Genomic DNA, 19,050 nt, shown 5'->3' with positions numbered 1-19,050 from the left:
CCAAACCAGGAAGTAACAGAACAGAACCAGGAATTATCAAGGCAGTCATCATATAAAAGGATTTGTGAAAACACTTTTCATGAAGATAATGAATGTTCGGCACTTCAGATGTTGTAGACTACATCTTCCATAATGCTCTTACAGCAATAATGAAGCCCATGGAGAAAGCACAGCTAAGGGAATAGGGCCCTGACAGGGCTAGGAGGCGGGCTAGGGGGTGGGAGCAGTAGGGGATTGGGGCAGCAGTGCTTGGGGGTTGGCTGATATAAATGGTCAGCCATTTTGTGATCCCTCACTCTAATTTCTTACCTAGTAGAGCTGGTCCCTCCCACCCTCCCTCCCTTTGTAGCCCCTCTTTTACCCCGCTTGGTGGGGTAAGGAACATTAAGGATAATGGGTCTTAGTTAAGAGAGGAGTAAGGATAGTTAGTTGCTTGGTTAGTTGATTGGTTAAAAGGGTACACTGTTTGTACATGTTTTGGTAGGTTTCGAGTCCGTTGGTGGCTCAGAACCTTGGTGGTGTAGGGGTATCTGGGTATACCCCTACCAGGTGAAATTGATCAATGTTAGTATGTTACATGTTATATTATATTATTGTTATATATTGGAAATGTATTATGTGGTGGGTCATTACCTTGATGTAAATATGGGAAAGATGATACGAGATTGGGGTGTGTGGCAGGTAATGGACCTTATATATATATATATATATATACATATATATAATTGTTATCTTTATTACCATTAAAGCTGTTGACAATTTGACCCATAACCCTGAGTGTCAGTGTCTTATTGGGTGGGTTCGGTTCAAGTCATATATCCCTCCCCCTGCCCAAATGGCGACTATGCACCTGCATGCTAATGAAGCATTAGTGAATACATAGTCCACAACATCAGAAGTGCCAAAAGGTGCCTGTGCTAGATTATGGCAGGCACGTTACATAAAAAAACAAAACAATCAAGATAATATTTAACTTAACCCCTTAAGGACCAAACTTCTGGAATAAAAGGGAATCATGACATGTCACACATGTCATGTGTCCTTAAGGGGTTAATGTAGTTGTTCTGGTGAGTATAATCATTGCCTTCAGTCATTTTCATGCAAACACTACCTTTTCACAGAAAAGGCAGTTATTTCATTGCCCCCTAGGGCCACTGGAGGTGCCTCCTGGGGCAGTTCTGCACAGTAGGCAGCACAATAGGCAGCTGAATTTTCCTCATAGAGATGCATTGATTTAAGGAGGTGCTGATTGGCCAAAACTGCATTTGACCCTGCCCCAATCTCGCCTCTTTGCCAATTTCAGCAAATCCAGTGCTTTCTCTATACTCATCCAAACTGAACAAAAATAGAAAACATTTCACTGGATTTTAATAAATTGAACCATATCAACTGCATATTTACTTGAATTATCCTAGAATAACATGTTTTAGAACAAAATATAAAATAATACATTCATTGTGTCAGGGTTTCTTTGCTGTTTTAAACAGCAACCCTTTTCTGTTTCAGTGATTGAGTTTCAGCTGCAATCACTATGAGCTCCTTCTGCTTGTTGCCACGGTTACTCACCTGTGAGTAGTAATCAACCCTGCTGCTAATCAGTTCTGCCTATTTAAGCAGCTAAGCCCAGAACCTCCTTGCCCTTGCGTGGTTTCCTGTTCCCCAGAAGTCTCCTTGTTCCTGTGTTTCCTGTTTGCTCCTGGTTCCTGACTCCGGCCTTGTTCCTGACTCCGCTGCTCTCCGTGCTCCTGATCCTGGCTTGTCTGACTACCCGCTCTGGTGACTGACCCCTGCTTGATTCCTGGACTTTGCTTTTGTTATTTATTTGATATTTATTAATAAAGGTTTGTTTGCATCTACTTCTGTCTCTGTCTGGTTCCTGGTCCCTGACATTACGCAAGGGCCATGAATACAGATGGTACAGGCAAGACACCTATACCTAACCTACTTAACCAGTGGGACCAGCAGAACCACCATTTGGACCAGTATGCCCATCTGGATCCAGTACCCGGCCAGCCTGCGATTGCGGCCGCCTCTGCCTCACTTCCTGTACTAGCACCGGTTGTAACCTCCAAACCTGTAGCGGCTAGAGGAATGACTGGGTCTGTCCCGCTCCCTCAGTATTTTGGGGGCAACCCAGCTCAGTGCAGAGAATTTATAAGTCATCTTCTCCTGCTGGGGCCGGCTTTTTCTTTGTAAAGAAAAAAGATGGCGAGTTGAGACCCTGTATCGACTATAGGGGTCTCAATCGCATTACTATTAAGAATGCCTACCCCATTCCATTAATCACGGAGTTATTTGACCGCCTCAAGGGAGCAACGGTCTTCACCAAACTTGATCTGAGAGGGGCATATAATCTCGTCCGGATAAAAGAGGACCACGAATGGAAAACCGCATTTAACACCAGGAGCGGCCATTACGAATACCTAGTAATGCCCTTTGGTCTTTGCAATGCTCCGGCGGTTTTCCAAGAATTTATAAATGACGTCCTGCGAGATATGCTGCAGCAATGTGTGGTGGTTTATCTTGATGATATTCTGATCCATTCCACATCTCTCAAGAACCATCACGCAGACGTTTCTCGTGTTCTACAGAGACTTAGAGAAAATAATCTGTTCTGCAAATTGGAGAAATGTGAGTTTCACTGCAAACAGGTCACATTCTTGGGATATGTTATCTCAGATGCTGGATTCTCTATGGATCCGGAGAAACTTTCGGCTGTACTAAAATGGCCTCGACCTACGGGTCTTCGCTCTATACAACGTTTTCTGGGCTTCGCCAATTATTATCGGAAGTTCATACGCAACTTTTCTTCCTTGGTTAAACCTCTCACGGACATGACCAGGAGAGATGCTGATCCACAGCATTGGTCACAAGAAGCCATTACTGCCTTTGAGTCTCTCAAAGTCGCCTTTGCTGCTGCTCCTATACTGGCACACCCTAACCCTGCCTTACCATTCATTCTTGAGGTCGATGCATCTGAGACAGGAGTGGGCGCCCTCCTGTCTCAACGTCCTAACCCAGAGAGCTCCAGGCATCTGTGCGGGTATTTCTCGAGGAAATTGAACCCGGCGGAATGCAATTACCAGATTGGTGATAGAGAACTTCTAGCCATAATTTTAGCTCTCAAAGAATGGAGGCACCTTCTTGAGGGTACTTCAGTGCCAATCCTCATACTCACAGACCACAAGAATCTAACATATCTTTCTGAAGCTAAGCGACTTTCCCCCCGGCAAGCTAGATGGGCTCTCTTCCTATCAAGATTCAATTATGTGGTTTCTTACTTGCCCGGTACTAAAAACATTCGGGCTGATGCCTTGTCTCGACAGTTCTCCCCTCCATCTAGAGATGAGATAACCCCTACTCCTGTGATTCCTCCGGACCATATACTGGCAACCATCCGTACTAACCTCACCTCACCCCTAGGCGAGGAGATTCTGGCTGCACAAAGTAATGCTCCTCCAGAGAAACCTAATGGCCGTTGTTTTGTACCTATTAACCTCCGTACGAAACTATTGAGTACATACCACGACCCCAAAGCAGCTGGACATCCAGGCAAAAACCAGTTAATCTGGTCCGTCTCCCGGCAATTTTGGTGGCCTAGTCTCCGTTCGGATGTCACCGCTTTTGTAGCTGCCTGTCCTGTGTGCGCTCAAAATAAAACCCCACGACGCCCTCCAGTGGGTCTCCTGCAAACCATACCTAATGGTGAACGACCCTGGACCCACTTGTCCATGGATTTTATCGTAGATCTTCCGGTCTCCCGTGGCAATACAGTCGTTCTCGTGGTTGTTGACCGATTCTCGAAGATGTCGCATTGCATTCCCTTGAAAAAACTACCAACTTCCCAGGAACTTGCAACAATTTTTGCTCGGGAGATCTTTCGTTTGCATGGGTTACCCAAAGTGATAGTCTCAGATAGGGGTAGCCAGTTCGTGTCCAGATTTTGGAGAGCTTTTTGTACGCAAATGGGAATTCAGCTTTCCTTCTCCTCGGCCTACCACCCGCAATCCAATGGTGCAGCGGAACGAGCTAACCAAACACTGGAACAGTTTCTGCGTTGCTACATTTCTGACCACCAGAACAACTGGTCTGATCTGCTACCCTGGGCGGAGTTTGCCCACAATAGTGCGATTAATGCCTCCTCCCGGCTATCCCCATTCCTGGCAAACTATGGGTTTCAACCGTCCATGTTACCTGATACGTTCTTGCCACAGGGGATACCGGCATTGGAGGAACATCTCAGGGATCTCCGTTCCACTTGGGTGCAGGTTCAGAATTCTTTGCAACGCGCAATGCAGAACTACAAACTCCAGGCCGACCGCAGACGCCTTCCTGCACCTACCTATCAGGTCGGAGAGAGGGTCTGGCTGTCTTCCCGCAACCTACGCCTCCGTGTTCCCTCACAAAAACTGGCACCCCGATACGTTGGGCCATTTCGTATACTTCGAAGGGTCAACCCTGTAGCTTACGCACTTGACCTTCCTGCTAACATGCGCATCTCAAATGTTTTCCATGTTTCCCTCTTGAAACCGTTGGTTTGTAATCGCTACACCACCTCGGTGCCACGTCCACGTCCTGTTCTGATTGACAATCATGAGGAATATGAAATACGCAGCATCATTGACTCACGGGTCTTCAGAGGACAGATCCAATACTTGGTGCACTGGAAAGGATACGGTCCAGAGGAACGCTCCTGGGTTCCAGCCTCTGATGTCCATGCACCATCCCTCCTTCGTTCCTATCACGCCCGCTTCCCCATGAAGCCGGACCCACCAACAGAGATGGGGGGAGTCGTTGAGGGGGAGGTACTGTCAGGGTTTCTTTGCTGTTTTAAACAGCAACCCTTTTCTGTTTCAGTGATTGAGTTTCAGCTGCAATCACTATGAGCTCCTTCTGCTTGTTGCCACGGTTACTCACCTGTGAGTAGTAATCAACCCTGCTGCTAATCAGTTCTGCCTATTTAAGCAGCTAAGCCCAGAACCTCCTTGCCCTTGCGTGGTTTCCTGTTCCCCAGAAGTCTCCTTGTTCCTGTGTTTCCTGTTTGCTCCTGGTTCCTGACTCCGGCCTTGTTCCTGACTCCGCTGCTCTCCGTGCTCCTGATCCTGGCTTGTCTGACTACCCGCTCTGGTGACTGACCCCTGCTTGATTCCTGGACTTTGCTTTTGTTATTTATTTGATATTTATTAATAAAGGTTTGTTTGCATCTACTTCTGTCTCTGTCTGGTTCCTGGTCCCTGACACATTGGCCATCTCCCTTCAATCGCAAGGCACACAAGTGAATAAATAAACAAAACTGGAGCAGTGATCCTTAGGAAAACTTCTAGACTATCCTAATACGCAGTTAATTCCCTGCTGGCTATTAAGGTAGCCAGATGGGACAATTGCTATTTAATATCAAACCCTTCCACACATATAGCACGTTATAGCTGATGCTATTGAAAGGAGACATTTGTGTTATTGAGTGTTGAAAAATATATGTATATCCATATTTTGCATTGAAATTAGGATTATTTTCTGCATACTTAAATTGCTCAAAGTGGAAGTTACAATTCAGGAACAGAACTTTAATTGTGGAACTGACATTTAATTTGTCCCTGAATTACCTTAACTACACCCTGTTCCAAATTATTATGCAAATTCTATTTAAGTGCCACAAAGATTAAATATTTAGTTTTTCAGTTTAACTCATGGATGGCATTGTGTCTCAGGGCTCTTTTGATCACTAATTAGATTGCCAGGTGAGCCCAATTTAAGGGTAAACTACTAAAGGAGGGTGTTCCACATTATTAAGCAGAGCACCATTTTCATGCAATATGGGGAAGAAAAAGGATCTCTCTGCTGCCGAAAAGAGTGAAATAGTTCAATGCCTTGGGCGAGGTATGAAAACATTAGATATTTCACGAAAACTTAAGCGTGATCATCGCACTATTAAGAGATTTGTAGCTGATTCAGAGCACAGACAAGTGTGCAGATAAATGCACATTGAGGAAGATTTCTGCCAGATCCATGCATCGGATCAAGAGAGCAGCTGCTAAAATACCATTACATAGCCGCAAACAGATATTTGAAGTGGTTAGTGTCTCTGGAGTCCCACGGACATCAAGGTGTAGAGTTCTCCAGAGTCTTGCAACTGTGCATAAACCTTCTATTCGGCCACCACTAACCAATGCTCACAAGCAGAAACGGCTGCATTGGGCAGAAAAATACATGAAGACTAATTTTCAAACAGTCCTGTTCACTGATGAGTGCTGTGCAACCCTGGATGATCCAGATGGATGGAGTAGTTGATGGTTGGTGGACGGCCACCCTGTTCTAACAAGGCTGCGACGTCAGCAAGTCGGTGGTGGAGTCATGTTTTAGGCCGGAATCATTGGAAGAGAGCTGGTCGGCCCTGAAGGTCTAAAGATGACCTCTGCAAAGTATGTGGAGTTTCTGACTGACCACTTTCTTCCCTGGTACAGAAGGAAGAACTATGTTTTCCGTAATAAAATCATCTTTCATGCATGACAATGCACCATCTCATGCTGCAAAGAATACCTCTGCATCAATGGCTACTACGGGGATAAAAGGAGAGAAAGTCATGGTGTGGCCTCCATCCTCCCTGGACCTCAATCCTATTGAAAACCTTTGGAGCATCCTCAAGCAAAAGATCCATGAGGGTGGGAGGCAGTTTACATCCAAATAGCAGCTCCGGGAGGCTATTCTGACATCTTGCAAACAAATTCAAGCAGAAACTGTCCAAAAACCCACAAGTTCAATGGATGCAAGACTTGTGAAGCGGCTATCAAATAAGGGGTCCTATGTTAAAATGTAACGGGACCTGTTAGAATGTTTAACATGTTAAAATGTTGTTATAAGTTTGATTGAAATAGCTTTTGATTTCAGAAAATATGCTGCAAACACAACAAATGACAATTTTCAGTTCTTTACAACCTATAAAGTGTTTTGAAACTTACTGGGCGTAATAATTTGGAACAATGCATTGTTGTAAGTTTTTTATGTTTTTAAAAAATACTATTATCATTAAGAGGTTTGTTCAATAAAATTTGAATTGTACTCTTAACAGTTGATAACATGAGAATTATGCTGACTTTTATTTACATCAATTATTTAGGTAAATGAGAAAAATATAATTTGCATAATAATTTGGAACAGGGTGTAAATATCTATATTTTCTTTCATCCCATATGGGAGCAAATTCAGACATTAGCAGACAATCGTTCACACATCCCTCTTGGTGCTTGGACAACAAGTGGAAAATGTAGCTTTTTTTATCAGTCCACAAATTGAAACTCAACATCTGCTACTGTTCTCATGTGTGCATCACCCTGCCTTTTGTGTATGCAGAAAGCCTCCTGGCCGTATAATGATCAGTATATCTGAAAATTCATATATATCAAAGTAATGAAAAACGAAGTAAGACCATAATCAGTCTTTAAAATGCAATATTTTTCATATGGCATCGCTACAGGCCGTTGGATTCCAATGGACACATCTGCACAACTCTTTTAACTTTAGTACGCAAAGAAATCCAGGCACGATTTTGGAGAAAAATAATATTTTAAGTTTCTCCAGCTGCCAGTATATACAAACCATGAAACAGAATCGGCTCCCTGTCACAGCTTATTCCTTTCTAGGGAAGCCTGGAGAGATTCTATGCACATTGTTAGAACTTTCCCGATGAGAAATACAATCCATATAAAAAGAGGTTTTCTCAGGTTGCAGGAATGAAGGGGAATTTGTTGTATAAGTGAGGATTAGGCTAAAAATACACAGTCTGCTAGCACAAGCCTAGATTGCTTTTACAAAGCATAGGCAAATAAGGACAAAACTCTACACTGACTAGCAATGTGTAGAAATCGATCTTGATATATGACACGTCTACAAAATTATTTAAAGGAACACTGGTTAATTATTCCCTTCAGGCTTTTTGTCATGAAAAGACTTTGTTTACATTACAGCCTATGGATACCTCCACTTTCTACTCCTCAGTTGGCTACTAGATGTACTTCCTGGGGCTGCAGCACTGTCATTCAGTGTCTCCACCTTCTGCATGGAGACATTGAACTTTCCTCATAGAGATGCATTGATTCAAAGCATCTCTATGAAGAAATGCTGATTGGCCAGGGCCAGGGTGTTTGGCTTTTGCTGGCTCTGCTCATGATCTGCCTCCTTGACAAACTCAGCCAATCCAATGCATTCCTATGGGAAAACATTGTGATTGGCTCAGATCAACACTTTTGATGATGTCAGTCAAATATGCAGATCAGGGGCAGAGCAAGCATCAGACTGGAATAAAGGAAATATTTTACTATATTTAGGAAGGCAGGGGGAAGTCAGGGAGGGGTGGGGGTGGGACAGCTAGATGGTGTATTTAAGGAATACATATTTGTGTTCCTGACCCTATAGTGTTCCTTTAAATTCTGTGCTTCTCAGCCAAGTTCTTCCTGTAATCCTAGAATATTGAAGAAACTAACATAATATTCATAAAATAATGGTGTATTGTAGTGTCCTAAATAAACACATATTTTGTCTTAATAAAGGGAGCAAAAAGTTGGCTAAATTTGGTACACCTGGTCACAATTTTTCTCTCGAACAAGTATAGAGTATACTTGATAACTTTGATTCCTTACATGTCCGGCTATGTCCAACCTTGCCCCTTTTCTATTTTCTTCATTCCCTCCCTACTGCTGTAATCTTCTTCGGCAAAGGTTTAGTGTCTTCATATATCACACCCTTATATCTCTTACATGCTGCTAACACATTGTTTTTATGATTAACTATGTGCTGCTTGTATATTCTTATGATGACAAGCATATTGTAAACATACATGTGGATTCAGTGTCGTAGCATATGAGAATTGCACTTAAAAAAATTAAAATGTAATAGACAGGCTTAACTATAAGTCTGAACATAAGACTTGAGAGGATACAGGCTAAGAGGTAACCCTTGGCACTGAAATATTAGTAAACAAGTGGCTCCAAGGGTTTCATAAGGAAGACTAGGATCTGTAAGGCATATGATCATATGTACAGCAAGAAATAGGGGCTCTATAAGAGTGAAAAATATCAATAAACAATAACAAAAATATGCAGGAAAAGTAAAGGCTGTTGCAGTGAGCCAGGCAGGCAAAGTGCGACATCACCAACTAGTCTTTTACTCATTTAAACTAAAAAATTAACATAGATTGTAAAAAAAAGACATCAACTCCCCCAAAAAAATCATTTAAAAATCCTGTTGGTCTATTTCTGTTGGAAACTGTATTAAATGTTATCTCAGTACTTCTTTATTTTGTGCTGCTTGTATATTCTTATCATGATCTATAGTTCTGTCTTTTACTCATTTTTAAAAATTATTCTTTATATTCATAGTGCAAGGAGTATAATACAAGTGTGTACTGCCATAGTTTTTACAGCTATAAAAGTAAACATAAATAAAACAACCAATCATATATTGCTCAATACAATCTGGTGTATGTTACCCAGACAGAAGTTGTCCTGTAGCAGCAGAGATGGCACAGTCAGTGTTGGTTCCTTTTCCAAGATAAGTCACTGCTTCAATGGCTTTTTTGAGGCTAATCTTGTTGGACCTCATGCTGACCATGTCACTGATCGTCTTTACCTCATCGCTGTAGTGCAGAGCTCCAGCATTCCAAGTCAGTATCCTATCACATCGATGGAATCTAAACCAAGAATAATACATTAATTTGTGGCCATTTCTTACACCAGGGGTAGCCAAAGGTAAATTTCTAATTGATGTAGATCTGTACCTCCCAAGATGGCTTGCCAGCTTTGAGGCTTGCAGAGCATCCAGTGAGATTTAGATTAACCATATCCCGGGACAAACCTTTGACCACCCATACTAAACACCATTTATCATCCTCACTTCTTCACTCAGTCAAATAGTAGCATATTGTCACACACTCGTGGCTGCCTCCACGACTACCTTCACTGTGACACCTCTTATCAATCCAGCATCATCTCTGGCACAGCATATTGCCTCACCTCATAGTAGATCTAAAACATATTAGTTTGTATCTAATTTTAAGTGCACCTACAGTGGTGGAACTACTGAGATGACAACATTTTTGTCCTTCCCTACAGGTGGCCGAAAGGTAAATCTTCAATTGCCATACAACTCTCAAATGCTTTGACAACTTTGGATCTACCTTTTGCCCATCCCTGCAGGGTTGTATTTGTTTGCAGTGCCTGTGTGTGAATGAAGGCATGTTTTTTGGATGGGGTGTCTGTATATGTCTATTTGTCTATAATGCTGATGTTTGCATGCACGTGTGTGTATGTGTGTATTGTCAGGGTAGCCATCAGGGGGTGACAACTGGCAGTCCCGGGCCACACTTTCTTTCTCTGCACACATAGATAGTAAATATCGCTATCTATGTGTGCAGCCGCGGGCCCCCGGCTCCCTGTTACCGCAGAGGGGGCCCAGGCAGCACACAGCCTCTTCTCTTCTCTCTTCTAATAACTCTTGCGAGACCCGCGGAGCGTTGCCATGGTAACCGGGTCTCGCAAGAGTTATTAGAAGAGAGAAGAGAAGAGGCTGTGTGCTGCCCGGGCCACCTCTGCGGTAACAGGGAGCCGGGGCCCCCCCACATGCCACCGGACAACCAGGGATCATGGAATCTCCCCACTCCCTGGACACAGGTAAGAAGCAGGGAGGGGGGAGAAACATTTAATTAAATGTAATTTAATATAAAATTTAAAAAGTTGATTGTAAAATGCCCATCCCCCCACAGATTGCACATTTACACAACACACACACTGCATACACTAACACACACACTACATACACTAACACAACACACACACTGCATACACTAACACAACACACACTGCATACACTAACACAGCACACACACTGCATACACAAACGCACACTGCATACACTTGCACAACACACACACTGCATACACTAACACACACACTGCATACACTAACACAACACACACACTGCATACACTAACACACACACTGCATGCACTAACACAACACACACACACTGCATACACTAACACACACACACTGCATACACTAACACAACACACACACTTCATACTCTAACACAACACACTGCATACGCTAACACAACACACACACTGCATACACTAACACACACTGCATACACTAACACAACACATACACTGCATACACTAACACACACTGCATACACTAACACAACACACACTGCATACACTAACACAACACACACTGCATACACTAACACAAACACACACTGCATACACTAACACACTGCATACACTAACAATACACACACTGCATACACTAACACACACACTGCATACACTAACACAACACACACACTGCATACACTAACACACACACACTGCATACACTAACACAAAACACACACTGCATACACTAACACAAAACACACAATGCATACACTAACACACACTGCATACACTAACACAACACACACTGCATACACTAACACAACACACACTGCATACACTAACACAAACACACACTGCATACACTAACACACTGCATACACTAACAATACACACACTGCATACACTAACACACACACTGCATACACTAACACAACACACACACTGCATACACTAACACACACACACTGCATACACTAACACAAAACACACACTGCATACACTAACACAAAACACACAATGCATACACTAACACAACACACACACTGCATACACTAATACAATACACACACTGCATACACTAATACAACATACACTCTGCATACACTACACACTAACACACTCACTGCATCCACTAATACAACACACACACTGCATACACTAACACAACACACACTGCATACACTAACACAACACACACTGCATACACTAACACAAAACACACAATGCATACACTAACACAACACACACACTGCATACACTAATACAATACACACACTGCAATGACTGCATACACTAATACAACATACACTCTGCATACACTACACACCAACACACTCACTGCATCCACTATACTGACACACACTCTGTATTCACTACACATCAACACTCTGCATTCACTACACTAACACACACTCTGCATCCGATACACACTAATACACTCTCTGCATTCATTACACATTAACACACACTCTGCATTCACTACAAATTTACACACACTCTGCATTCACTGCACTAACACACACTACATTCATTACACTGACACACTCTGCATTCACTACACACTAACACACACTCTGCATTCACTACACACTAACACACACTCTGCATTCACTAAACTATGCACACACTCTGGATTCACTATACTGACACACTCTGCATTCACTACACTAACATACACTCTGCATTAACTGTACACACAGCATCCACTACACAAACATCCTGTATTCACAGTACACACACTACATCCACCACAAATTGAAACACTCTGCATTCACTATACACAGACAATGCGTCTAACACACACACTACATCCACTACAGACACTGCATCCACTAAACACATTTCATCTAGTACATACAAACACTACATCCACTACACAAACACACACTACATCACTGTACACACACTACATCCGCTACACAAACACACACTCTGCATTCACTGCACAAACAGTATCTAATACACACAAACACTACAGCCATTACACACATTCTAATTCACTTCCACCATACACACCATATACAGTCCTGCATCATTGTCAGCAGACTAGGTAGGGCGTGGGCGGGCCCGGCAGGGAGGGAGGGAGGGGGGGGGAGCAGACCTTGTGCTTTGTCAGGGGCCCCAAAATTTCTGATGGCGGCCCTGTGTATTGTTGGTGCTTCCATACATGGCTCTTTGGCAGTGTTGGCTTTTGAATGATGTGATGTGTTTGTGTGTAGTGTTCGTGTATGAAATCAAATGTTGATGTTTGAATACAGGGATGTGTTTGTGTATAATGCTTGTGTTTGCATGCAGGAGTGTATCTGCCATGGGCACAGTTTTTCGAAGAAATCACGTTTGCAAAATTCTGACAGAATTTTCAGCATGACATGAAAATGAACACAGACAAGCATTATGTTTCACCCTTCAATCTGCATTACTGCAGGCACCCTTGGCAACAGCGCACTGTTTCAAATGCAGGATTTTAAATCAAAGCGTAAAAACACCAAAAGCCAAAAAACAGCTATGGAACCACAGAAAAAAAACGCACGTCCTAAACTAGAACCAGCAATGTGCTGACAGGACCCGAAGAGTAAAAACTATACAGTTCATAGCCAGAAAAATGTTCTTTAACAAGGCAGATGAAAAAGTACACACTGCTATCATTTATCTAATGATTATTGATTACGTACATCCAGATGTTTCCTATGAAGTTTGTTTTGTATCTTCTATTCATTCTACATGTGGCATCCCAAATGTTTAATAATATTCTCTATTGTCCTCATGAGCCACCTGAAATGCAGATAGTTCATGTTTCTACAAGAATTGCTTCAAACAGCTGTTACCTGCTATTCATCCGATCCACTAAATCTATGGCAAACTTCTTTATGCTTTCCACAAGGGTTCCATAGGGATGAGCTCTGAGTGCAACACTTTCCGATGTATCCAGGAGAATGTACACATCAGCGGGGCAGTCTAGAGAGTAGGCAAATAAAACTGTTAGTATCTTCTTTCTTTGTCTTTTTTCTGCCTCCAAGGGTTTATTTACTAAACAGTAAGTTATAATGCATGGACAACAAACATTATTTTTCTGTTTTACTTCATTATTTGGTTTTGTCCTCGCCAGTAAATATTGTTACCTACTATTTGTTGCTATGCCTATTTTATTTGCATATAATTACTATGTTTGAAAACATTAATAAAATGAATAGAAATAGTTTTTAAAATTATCTTAGGTTTACTGTATTCACTGACAACTGATGGCTACAGGATCCCTGCTATTTTCAAATAGATCTCTTTGTTATCGTACAATTTATTTTAGAATAGATGACCATAATTGCAATCAATTGACACCATACCGAAGGCAAATTGCCCTGCTATTGGAAAAAGTTTGATGGCGTTTAGGGTTGGGGTATTTTAATAGTTATAAGGAAACTCTCATCTCCAGAGAGCCAGACGCTCTTCAGCAGGAACTTATTTTAGCTCACTTGAGCACAGCTCTAGCTTATTAGCTGAGATAAGCTGGTGCTCTCTTGTAAAAAAAAAAAAAAAAAAAAAAACTTAAAATGGGTGGAGGGTGTCAACTGGACACTCTGGGCAATATAACCACTACAGCAAGCAGCGGTTAAAGTTATGGTGTGTAGTTGTAGTTATAGTGCCAGAAGTATTCCTTTAAGAAGACTTGTAGTGTTAGGCTTACTTGGGTTATTACTTAAGGAGATTAGATCTCTGGGTGTAATATCCTTAATGCCTATCTGGGGAATTGAATGAAACAAGTAAGGGAATTAGGTTGCAACCTGCCTGTTTGACAATAGCAAATTCACCTAGTAGTATGGAAAAATCATCTGACAGCCTGCATGAAACCAAATGGTTTCATTTTCAGTCAAATGTCACTTACTTTAAACGTTTTTGTCTCCTGCTCTGTAAATTGAACTTTAAGCACATACAGGAGGCTCCTGCAGGGTCTAGCAAGCTATCAAGAAAGCAGGATGTCCGAAATTCTAATGTAAACAGAATTTGCAATAAAAGAAGTGTAAACATTAGATTGCTCTTTGCAGGAAGTGTTTAGGAAGACGGTGAAAGTCACATGCAGGTAGGTGTGCCTAGGGCTACATAAACAAAGTGATTTAACTCCTACATGGCAGAGTATTGAGCAGCAAGATTGCAGGAGCATGGGCTATACAACAAAACTGCTTCATTAAGCAAACGTTGTTTTGTTGACTATAGTGTCCCTTATAGTGTAATCTTGGACCATAAAATATGACACACGACACCCAGAAAAAGTCCAAAAGCAAATTGGATAAGTGTATCCTATTTAGCAATTTTTATAGCTCTGGCGTGCAATTTGATATGTTGTTAGTTCTGTTCACCTTCCCTTGCTTACAGGGTTATTTGCTAAACTTAGGCAAAACTTAGGCTAAAGTAACAAGCTGTTGTAATTAATCAGGGGTAGGCAACCTTCAACACTCTTGATTTTTTGGACTACATGTCCCATAATGCTTTTACAGCCATAATGCTGGCAAAGCACCATGGGTGATGTAGTCCAAAACATCTGTAGTGCCAAAGATTGCCAATCTCTGAACTAATTTTTAGCATGTGTTTTAAATTGCCCATTTTAGCCATTTAGATTTAGTTTTATAAAATTTAGTGTTTAGTGAACAACCCTGTTCTCCTATTTATTTAATTTGGAGACACTCACCAGTGGATGCACTCACGTTTTAAATTAGCCTCTAAATCTCTCAATTTAACCCAAAGTTACAAACCAGATGTACACTAATGATATTATGTGTGCAAATAACAATTTGGTGTCTGCTAATAAAATAAAAATCTGATATTGAAACAAAATCCATAAAACAGTTAGATATGGCAGTATCAAGGTGCACACTAAAATAACATTTACAGGGTTATTTACTAAATTGTTTATTGAAATTGAATTTAAAGTGATTTTTACATTTAGGGCCAGATCAGCTGACAGCCTAGTTTACTTGGAGAGTGTTCCCAGTTTGGTTATTTTGATCTTAGATTTGAAATTTACTTTACATTCACATTGAATTCTCATTTTAGTGAATAACCCGAGAGATGTGAGTGCAATATAATTTCTTAATTTTAATATGAACTTTAAAAATATGTAAACAATACATTCTACACTTAACAATATTGTATATCATGTGATTGCAAAATTGGCTATATGTATTCAAACATTCCAGTGAATTAGTAAATAATATTCTGTATAAAAAAAGAAATGAAGTTCAAACCCATTTAAGGGATAAACAGTGTGTGTGTGTGTGTGTGTGTGTACACTAAATTGCCTCATATTGAGCATTTTTGTAAGAAGAACATTTTCTCCAATATGAGTCACATTTTGCGCAATTGATTTTTCTTACCGAGGAGATAACTTGGTATGCCAGATTGTGACGATGTCTTGTCCAAGATGATAAGGACCAGAATAACTAAATTAGAGTATGAAGCCATGGTAGTCAGCTGGATGGCATGCTTCTTGTGAAAACTGATAGGAAAAACAGGGTTCATATTAACTAGATGCATTTGCATTAAGTGTCTAGATTTAATAAGCAGTTCTAATAAAAAGATGGTAGCCTTGCTTTTTGAGACAACCAGCATATTAAAATGTTTATTAATAACTGCAAGCAAACTATAGGTACCATAACCATTTCAAATAATTGGTGTGGTTATGGTACCTGGAGTTGATGGGTGCATACTTGGAAGTTATGGATTCATTAGAGTCAATACAGATCTTAATTATATATGTACTTATATATTCTAATAAAACAAGAATAACTAATAATGCACGATATAACAATAAACACACACACACAATTCAAAACAAAACAAGATGCAAATCAGAACACAGAAAACCCTAAAGTTGCAGAAATTAGCAAGCCAGTGCAAAGTGTCCAGTTAAGTCTTGTCAATGTTCCAATAAGATAGGGATAATTCACACAAGTGTTGATTGTATTCCAGTATATAGAGTTAGTTCATTTGGAATCACACACCGGGAAATACGCAACTATGATGATATATTTAAGGGACAAGGACAAGTAATACTGAGTCTATTAAGTCAAAAGATGGAATCTGCATTGCAGAGGACCCTTGAGGAAGGGGATCATCATATTTTGCATTAAGCTCAAGTGCAGGATATTATTTAAACCTAGATACCCCTGCTTAACTGTATTTATTTTTACTCAAGGTTTGGTTTGTAAGAAAGACAACCCAACAACCCAGGCAAAAGCTCTGGAGAAAGGAATACAGAGGTTCAAACTTCTGCTTTAAACACATGCCACTGTAATTATTTTACATATTAAATATGTCCTGACTATATGTTGCACAAAACGTCTGATATTAAGGTAATATGGATTTAGTTTTTTGTGAGTGGGGGAGAAAGAACCTTTAACACTGCACTGGTGTAAACAATAAAGACACTTTCCAAGCTGCACATCAAATGTTATCTTCTCATTGATATATACACAACAATATACTAAATATATTGTCTGATTTGCGAACCAAATTAAAAAAATAAAAATAAATTATTTTTGCTGTGCAAGTAAAGATACAGGCTGGCCTGCAATGCCACAACAGCAGGTCCCTACAAACCCGAGGTGGGGCTCTATGTCAAGGGTAAAGCAGGAATGGTTTAATGGTAGCCACACTGGCCCTCTAATGCAAGTCCCCAAGCAAAGTGTACGCCCACATGGACCTTGTTGGGGACAGTGACACAGCTTTGTAAACCAATAAAAATAGAGTTACAATCTAAGGCACTCCCACACATAGCATACAATCCCTCCCTTCTGCTTGGAATATAATTGAGTTAATTACTGTATCAACTAAATTATCTCCAAGTAAAAAAGAACATATATTTTACAAAACCCCAAAAGTACCCCAAAACACACAATATCCCCTGATAGCCCTGATCTGGGTGACCAACATATCCAAAAATCACCCAGATCAGTTCAGGGGTTCAGAATTTTTATGGAAGTCTTATTTTAGCCGACCGCACGCATGGTTTCATGCCCAAAACAGTTCCAGAGAATCAGGCTGTGTGACCGGTCTACTTCGAGGATTCGAAATAACATTTCAAATACCAAACGTGGCCGTTCTGGAACACAGTCAGTGTATGTCTCTTGGTCGGGACCTTTTTTTTAAACTCCTGTTCGAATAGTAATGGAAGGTGCAACTTTAGCGGTGTTCGTGATGTTGTGTGTCCGATTGGAGTTTCATGAACTCAACGACCAAACACCACTCATAGTACTCGCGGCTTAAGATGGCCGCTGCCACGTGTTTGAATGTCGAATGGCGACCACTTCGACTTACTTCGAACCGTTTCGACTCTTCGGGAGTTCGAAGTGTATTGAGAACATAATGTTAATAGGTGGCACACTTCTTGTTTGGTAAGGGAATGACAGGGAGAACTAAAATAAAGGGGAATGCAATGTCCTGAACACATAGTTGAATGCATAAACAAAGGGGATGGTTATCCATGGTTATAGTGATCCGTCACAACATGTTACAAGACAATACAGTGAAATGGCATTTGACAATTCTGCAAAAATTTTGATGAGGAAGAATCATGCTTGATAAATGAATCCAATTCCCTGAATGTATGCCGCCTTTAAGATAGGCAAGACACGGTTGGAACTAAGTGATAAACGATAGTTTACATGCTAGGCAGACAAAATATAGTAAAGACCACTGGGGCTGAGCAGACCGCTGTAATATTACATAAATCTGTGTGAGACTAATCAGGAGAAGTGGTTAGGGAAAACAAACTGGCTTCAGTGTCAAAGAAGTTTCGATCAGCAAGTGTTAACCTAAACGCTGCTGACTCTTGTAGAGTCCTTGCAATGTTGGGCTGTGAGTGCCTCTGTGGTTACATAGAGTGCCTTGATGGAGTCGCTAGAGACTTATAGTCTGTTAAGAGGTGATACAGCAGGTCTGAATAAGCAAAATAATATAGGTCTACAGGTATCACAGATACTCATCTGGATGGCAGTAGAGCTTCCCTTTACAGGCTTGTTAGTCATCCAACTTCGATGCTTGGCAAGCTTAGTAGCTGTTTGGTGAGTTTGCTGGGTAAATCCGCTTTGCATCATGGAGTCATGACTCCGCTTCAGCCCCGGCCGGTCTGCAACCTCTTCCACCGCCGTGTGGATGTCTCATGGGCTCATTTCGAGTACCAGAGCTGCGAATTGTAGCTTAAGAGGCCAGATTTCTCTGGAGCCTCTCCTGCATGGCAGTCCAGCCCCGCCCCCTGCGAACCAACTTTTAGTTGACATTAGAACTGTGACTTATGGTCTTTCATCTAGTTTCTATGTGACAATATGAAAACGTGAAAGTAAAATGGTTTAACTTGGATATTAAACACAGTTTCGTAGATCAGAGCCCAGATGATCATTAAAACATTAATA

The 19,050-nt window shown here is 41.2% G+C and overlaps 1 protein-coding gene across 1 annotated transcript in view; it reads right to left on the bottom strand.

Annotated features, from left to right (window-relative positions):
• LOC134609441 (collagen alpha-1(VI) chain-like) overlaps positions 1-19,050 on the bottom strand; it is a 153,267-nt gene that overhangs the window by 115,685 nt on the left and 18,532 nt on the right. Inside the window, exons 2-4 of the mRNA XM_063453117.1 lie at positions 16,015-16,136; positions 13,477-13,606; positions 9,482-9,682 (exon numbers count right to left, since the gene is read on the bottom strand). Of these exons, the coding sequence (XP_063309187.1) occupies positions 9,482-9,682; positions 13,477-13,606; positions 16,015-16,102 (419 nt within the window). The 5' untranslated portion in view covers positions 16,103-16,136. The remainder of the gene's footprint in view (positions 1-9,481; positions 9,683-13,476; positions 13,607-16,014; positions 16,137-19,050) is intronic.

This window comes from Pelobates fuscus, chromosome 4 (genome assembly GCF_036172605.1).
Source record: "Pelobates fuscus isolate aPelFus1 chromosome 4, aPelFus1.pri, whole genome shotgun sequence".
NCBI classification, from domain to species: domain Eukaryota; kingdom Metazoa; phylum Chordata; class Amphibia; order Anura; family Pelobatidae; genus Pelobates; species Pelobates fuscus.
This window is presented reverse-complemented; position numbering and strand designations above follow the sequence as displayed.